The sequence below is a fragment of the Mustela nigripes genome, chromosome 17, assembly GCF_022355385.1.
Source record: "Mustela nigripes isolate SB6536 chromosome 17, MUSNIG.SB6536, whole genome shotgun sequence".
Lineage (NCBI taxonomy): Eukaryota > Metazoa > Chordata > Mammalia > Carnivora > Mustelidae > Mustela > Mustela nigripes.
Window position 1 is genome coordinate 14,043,261 of NC_081573.1, and position 7,252 is coordinate 14,050,512.

Below are 7,252 nucleotides of genomic sequence, written 5' to 3' on the forward strand. Positions count from 1 at the left end.
GTAGACACAGAGCCTGTGCCCGCCTGGACCAGAGCTGCCTGGGCCTGGACTGGCCATGTCTGCCCTCCCTTGTCTGCACCATGCGTGACTCTTGGCCAGGCCTGGGCTCCGTGCGTGGCTCAGCAGTTGCTGGCTGAGGGCTCACTTCCCTCCCAGGTCTCCAGAGGACATCTGTGTTTGACCGCCTCGGTGCCGAGACCAAGGCAGACACGACGACGGGGAATAAAGTGAGTTGGGAATGGGGAAACCACCTGAAGTTCTCTAATTGTCTTCCTTGCTGGTGTTGATCCCACATCTAACCCCTCATACTCCCTGCACCGTCTTACCCACCTGGATAGCCTCAGTTCCCTTCTTTGCACCTCAGCTTCTCTCCTCATTTCCAGTGCCTGGGGTCTGGCCAACTCCTGCCTGCTGCCCTCGGGCCGCTCCCACCTCCGTGTCCCAGACTGGCCTTGGCATCTTTCCCCTGGAGGGACTCCTGTCCTAGGTCCTGTCTCAGGGATGCCCCGGTGCCCCCGTTCCAGGCTGGCTTCAGTGAAGGCTCTGTCTGTTGTCCCTGATCTGCCACCTCTCCCCATCTCCTGCCCTTCCCCCACAGCAGCAGTGTGTGACCACGTCCATGACAGGCCTCCTACCCACCCCCGTCATTCTTTTCAGTGCGGTGAGGATGAACACCACCCTCCTTGCCTTGGCCTGCAGGCCCCCAGGATGGTGTGTGTTAGGAGCCCATGCCTGAGCCCTGCCCGGTGTGAATCCAGCTCTGCCACTCCCTGGCTGCATGGCCTTGGCCATGTCACTTAAGCTTCTTGTACCTCGGTTTCCTTATCTGTCTCATACCCACCTCGTTGTGAGGATGAGCTGAGCTGCATTGCACGGTGCTGGGGCGTCTGATGCATGGTTAGGCATGCTCTAGGTGTCACCTTCCATGAACTGCGCCGGGGCTCCTGGCTGCATTTCCTACCTCTCCATCCCTTGCTCACCAGGGCTTACCTGACCTTTCTCACCTCCTAGAATCTTAATCGCGAGCATGATAGTAACAATTGGGCTCTTGTGGCTAGAAGATACAGCCATGTGAAGAGCTTACTTACAGAGTGAGCGCTCCATACTTAGGATTCTTATTCCTGCCTTGGGGGCTTGGCCCTTGCTCTGCTCTTGGCCCACTCATCCCCACTCATCCGTGAGGGCCCGGCTTACACATCAGCACCTCGGACAAGGTGTCCCTGAACTCCTGGAGGAGGCAAGGCTTCCCGGTCTCTTTGCCAGCACTCCCATCTCTTCCAGAGAGTGCATTACTGTCATAATTAGGGAGTTGTTTGTGTCATTTCCGCTGCCAGGTCTGTCTGCCCCACTGGACTGTCAGCCCCCTGAGCACAGGGCCAGGGACAGTCAGGACCCGGGAGACACTTATTGAGTGAATGACCAAATTTGTCTTTTGTTGTGTTCCCCTGTCGACCTTGGCAAATGGTCTTACTGTGCGTGGGCCCGCCCTTTGCCTTCCCACCTTTGTTAGATCTACATGCCGGAACTTTCAGATCTCATCTCAGGTGTCCCTCATGCAGGGAGTCTCTCCTGAACTTCAACTAAGGTCAGGAGACTCCTTTGGGCTCTGCCAGCTCCCTGGATGTCCCGTCATGGCTCTCACCACTGGCTAGGGTGTCACCATGTCACCATGGGTGTTTCTCCCAGCGAGGCCAGGAACAGTGAGACAGCTCTGTGCGTATGCGTGTTGAATGACTAAATGACTCACTTGTCCTGTCTCTGACCCCTGCAGCCCACAGGAGTCTTCAGCCGCCTCGGGGCTACCCCAGAGACGGACGAGGATCTGGCTTGGGACAGCGACAATGACAGCAGCAGCTCTGTCCTGCAGTATGCTGGGGTCCTGAAGAAGCTGGGCCGGGGCCCGGTGAAGCCCAGTCCCCAGCCAGCACTGACTGTCAAAGCCAAGGCCACAAGCTCGGCCACGACAGCTGCCACGCCTACACTGCGGCGCTTGGCCCTTTCCTCACGCCCTGGGCTTGAGAGGAAGCCGGAGTCCCTGTCCAAAGTCAGCATCATCCAGAGACTGGGCAAGGCTGCCCTTGTGCCCGAGGCCCAGGACAGCCAGGTCACAAGCACCAAGAGTAAGTCCTTGGCTGAGGTCAAGGTCACCATTAAGAGGACTCTTGTGGGGCCCCGGGGGAGCAGCTCCAGTGAGGGCCTGGGTGCCCAGATGGACCATGCAGGCACAGTGAGCGTGTTCAAAAGACTGGGCCGCAGGACCTTCTAGCCTCTGGGCAGGACCCAGGCCCCTCTCCACCGCTCCTGGCTCCGGCGGAGGCTCCCGTGAGGCTGTGCCCAGCCCTCTGCTGGCTCCCCCTGCTGGCTCCCGGATGACACTGCTTGTCTCCCTCAGGCATTCGAGCCGGCCCAAGCTTTCTGGGAATTCACCCCAGTGTTCTGAGACCGAGATGGTCGCTGTGGCCAGGCCTTGCTGCTCTAGGACTTTCCTTTTTCATGTCCTTTGCTCTCTCCTCTCTGACTGTGGCCTTTGGCAGGACCCACTTTTCTACCGCACCCAGAGCCAAGCGCTCTTTTCCCACCTCCATTCCCCCTCCTGCCCCCCAGCAGCATCTGCTGTGTCCACCCCAGCTCCCCAGCCTTCCCATCCCCCAGAATCCCCCCACCTTGCCCATGTCCCGACTTCCCCTCTGCCCCCTCTGCCCCCTCTGCCCACTCCTTTAACTTCTCCGTCTCTCCCTCTCTTCACACTGTTCATTTCTCTTCTGTTTTCTGTCCCTGTGGCAAGGCCCGACTGTGCGCTGCGTCCTGCCTGACCCTCCTGCACCTCCGGCCTCCCAGCGGCCCCCTCGTCGGCGGTGGCGTCGAGCCTGTAGAGACTGTTAACCGCCCTCACGCCCAGGCTGGAGGGACCGCCCCTGACCCTGGGCTGCAGCGGGCTGCCTCGGTTTTCCTGTCCTGGGTGTCTTTTTCTCTGACAGCCCATGGTGGGTGGTGGGCAAGGGTCACTGGGAAGGGAGGCCAGCGCCAGGAGAAAAAGAAGAAAATGGCTGTTTTAATATATTTTTGTGACTTTCAAACTGTTTCCCTCCCCTCCTTCAGAGTGAGTCACAGGGTTGTTTTTCACACAAAGCACAATGTAGGTGTGGGTGGCAACGAAGGGTTGGGTTCTCTCTCTGGAGGCCAGACTCCCTGGAGGTCACGGCTCCACGTGGGCCATGTCTGTGGGGCAGGCCCCCAGCTGAGTGGAGTCATGGTCGTGGTCATCGTTCAGTTGGACGTCCTCTTCCCTTCACCTGGCTCTAGGTCTGTCACTCTGTCCTCCCGCTCCGTGTAGTTCACCTGTTCTGCCACTCTGCCTGTTGGTGGCTTTCCAAACTAGGCTCCCATGTGAGGCAGTGGGTTCATGTCATTTGGGTCATATACGCGTTCACTGCTGCATAGCCCCTGCCCTGTGCCAGACTGTCTGGAGGAAAGCAGACAAGCCTCCTGCCTGCTTGGCTGAGCTCTCCAGTCAGGGAGGTGGCGGGAGAGGGGCCATCCTGTCCAGAGAATGGGAGGGAGGAGCAGAAGTGGCCAGGGGGACTTCTGATGTTGGGGATAAGAAGGTAAGGGCTGAGTAGGGAACCGTCAGAAGCTGCTGTGTGAGGTGTAGGAGGAAGAGGGTCCAACAGGGGACACAGCCGGGGCAAAGGCTCTGAGGTCAGAGGAGCAAGGAGCACGAAGGCCAGGGGTGCTGGGGGTGCTGGCCAGGGAGCGAAGGGCCTTACACAGAGCACCTATTGTTGGGGCAAGTGGGCAGGGACCAGATGACCTGGGGCTTCATGACCCGTGGTGAGGAATTTGGACATCTTCTATAGACCCTGAGAAGTTTGGGAAGGTTTAAAGCTAGCAAGTGATGTCTGACTTGCCTTTTATGAAGATGGCTTTGGCCCCCATGAGGGGCTAAATTGTGGGGAGGGCAGGGGTGGGAGCAGGAGGGCAGCTGTGCAGGAGCCAGGGCAAGAAAGGAAGGTGGCATGGGGTGAAGCATGGGGAGGGGGAAGGAGGGTGGGCTTCAGAGGAGCTGTGGGCAGTGCAGATGGATGAGAAGTTGGGGCACGGGGGTGGGGAGCAGGGATCACCTAGAGGGGGTTCCGGAGCATCTAGCTAGAGGTGCTGTTTGTGGAGATGAAGGGGTTGGGGAGGGAGGAGCTGGGGAGACAGGAGGGTGCTGGGCTGTTGGGACTCGGTGGGGGGGGGTACCTGAGCTGGAGACCAGTAGCTTTGGGGAGCACTCAGGGGACTCTGTTCAAAGCCGAGGGCCTGGTGATACCAGTGGAGAGCAGCACAGAAACAGGAAAGGGCCTAGCAGGGGACGGAGGGCCCTTTTCTCCGTGAGAGAACAGAACTGATGGGATCAGCAAGGAGTGGGTTGTGGCTTGGGAGACCTAAGAGCTGGTGACGCTGAGATGAGACGTCACCCGTTTTTTGTTTTTGTTTTTAATTGTGGTAAAATATACATAAGATTGACTGTCGCAGCCATCTTTAAGCGCCCCGTCTAGTGGCATGAAGCACATTCTCGTTGCTGTATAACTGTCACCACCATCCGTCCCCCAAATTCCTGGGCCGATTGCTTATTTGTGGCTTTTGAGTCCCTTCACGTCGGGGGGCTGCTGTGTGCGGGGGCTGCCGAGCAAGGGCCCAGGGTGAGAAGGGCTGGGCGTCGGGGTGAGTGAAGGCTGGTGCTAGGGCCTGGGCGAAGCCCACGGGGCGCTGCTTAAGGTTGGCCTTGGGGAGGGCAGCGGACACAGGGACGATTACAGAAGCTGCCCCTTTGGGGTGGCGGGGCCACAAGTCGGGGCTCGCACGCCTCCACGCTGGGCTTGCTGCTCTTCAACTCTGGCTTTTGTTTCTTTCCCCTGTCGTTTCTTCTGGTTCCACTTCGTGGATCATTTTAGCAACTGCCGGGGTTGATAGGACGACTTCCGGTTATGGAACTTGAGAGCGCTGGGTAACTCCTTGCTGTGGGGTGATGTAGAAACAGGAATAGCTCACCTAAACCTGAGACGCTCACTGGCGTGAGCCAAGTCATGGGTCGCTGTTGCTCTTTACGGATGTCTAGAGGGGAGCGCCCTGCCTAAGGTGTCACCCTGCCAGGAGCCTCATCCCTCAACCCCTGCCCTGTGCTGTCTCAAGACCTTTCGGAAAGATGAGGGTGGGGTCCTAGGAGAGTGGTTTGGGGTTTTCTAGAGTTATTTACATGCTTGTGTTCCTTCCACCGTGTCAGCTTGCTGCAGGAAGCATTTGCAGCTTTGGGGTGCCCTGGCCTCGAGAATCACACTGTGTCCTGCCACCATCTGCTGGCTGGACCAGACCAGACACCTCCCGAGCCTCCCAGCTGCTCCAGGGCCACAGGGTCCCTGCCATTTGATCGGCGACGCCCCCACACCAACCGCCATGTCTGTGACCCACAGCAGTGCGTCACTTTTCCTCTGGTTGTGTCAGATATTTTTGAGCTTACTACATTCACGTGGTTCAAAATGCAAAAGATACAAAAGGCTTTATGGTGACAAGTTCCTTCCCGAGTCTCCTAGCCCCCCAGACCTCTTCTCAGAGGCCACCAGTATGGCCAGTGTCTTGAGGAATCCTAGAGATGTGTTTATGGGGTGTGTGCTATGTGTGTGTGCATGTGCGCACGTGTGTACACACACACACACACACACACGCATGCACACACGCACCCCTACAGGCATATGGGCAGAAGACGATAGAGTAACACACGTCTATTTACTTAACCATCCCTTTCCAGAAGGGAATTTGGGTGGCTTGCAGTGTCGTGCTGTCACAGGCAGTGCGGCAGTGGACAGAAAACCTTGTCACACGTGGGGTCCGTCAGGGGTGAATATGAAGAATTCCAACCATATCGCTTCAGTGCAGATACTGATGCTAGGCCGATAGCAGATCTGAAGCAGGCTTTCCCGAAATCACTGGCATTCTTCTGATGAGTGATTCAGACACTTGTCACCCCATTCCAGAAAGGCCTTCAGAGCCATGGGACTCTTCCAGCTGGAAACCCCTGGAGGAAGCAGGTGGGGGAATGCTGAGAGCTAACACTGACCACACCCTTGTGCTAGGAAGTACTAAATAAGTGCTCCGTGAAGTTGACAGACTCCCCAAGTCCTCAGGGAAAGGGCAGCAGCATGAGGGTCAGGGACTTCCTATTGTCATCCCATGAATAGATGTGTACTGGAGGTACAGCGGGCCTGGGGCTCATGGTAAGTCACCGAGCCAGAGCTGAGCCAGCCTGGGGGGATGGTTCTGTTTGGGTGGTGGTCTTGGGATGAGGTCATCTCCTCTGGTAGCTCACCTCAGGAGATGCAAAAGCAAGACGGGAACTTTGGGTAACTGGCAGGCAGCCCCACTGCCCCCTTCCTCCTGTGTCACAGCCTGTGCCTCCCAGATGGACCAGGCATTGGGCAGCGGCAGACTCGATCCCTCCTTTCCCTCCTTTGGGGATCAGAGCTTACTGGTTTGGGGAGTACTGCCCCTGTACCTGCCTGTGAAGACCCAACGTTCCCCTACACTGAGCTTTACTCACCTTGTGAATGCTGGGCTCTCTGCAGCCTTCACCAAACAGGCCAATCCTGACCTAGCTAGGGAGTGGCGGGACTGGGTTTGATGTCAGGACCAGGAGCCTCACCTTTTTTACATTTGTGTTTTAAGACTTAATATTTTCTTAGAACAGACTTCATTTTGCAGGACCGTTTTAGACCTACAGAAGAATGGAGAAGTATACTTAGGATGGAACTCCCTTACACCCCATGCCCAGTTTCCCCTCTTATGAGTGTCTTGGTAGTGGGATTCATTCGTTAACAATGAATGAACCAATCTTGATACCATGAATGTGAAAGCCCATAGTTACTCAGATTTCCTTAACTTCTTCCCCAGTTTTAGTATCTTTTTTCTGTTCTAGGATCCCACGTAACATTTGTGTTGTCTCAACATTTGCGTAGACCCAAATGGAGCTGTCATGCCTCCTTAGGCCCCTCTTGCTTGTGGCCATCTTTGATGACCTTGAGAGTTTTGAAGAATACTAGGCAGGTCTGTTAGCGATTGTCCTTCCATTGGGATTTGTCTGTCTCATTCTTAGACCAGGGTTACATGTAATTCAGAGGAAGAGCTCAGAGGTAAAGTGGCATTTGACCACATGGTTTCTAGGGTCCATACTGTCCACTGGATGGATTGCTGTTGATCTAACCTTCATCACATGGCT

General features: G+C 56.4%; 1 protein-coding gene across 6 annotated transcripts in view; it reads left to right on the forward strand.

The window, feature by feature from the left end:
• Window positions 1-3,087, forward strand: part of C17H19orf47 (chromosome 17 C19orf47 homolog) — a 21,175-nt gene extending 18,088 nt beyond the window's left edge. For 5 of the 6 annotated variants that reach the window (XM_059382734.1, XM_059382731.1, XM_059382735.1 and 2 more), the window contains 2 exons: window positions 157-227; window positions 1,772-2,879. In XM_059382734.1, coding sequence (XP_059238717.1) covers window positions 157-227; window positions 1,772-2,266 — 566 coding nt within the window. In that variant the 3' untranslated portion in view covers window positions 2,267-2,879. Of the gene's footprint in view, window positions 1-156; window positions 228-1,771 lie in introns of all 6 variants that reach the window. The other variant, XM_059382733.1, reaches the window with a different exon arrangement.
• The last annotated feature ends 4,165 nt before the right edge of the window (window positions 3,088-7,252 follow it).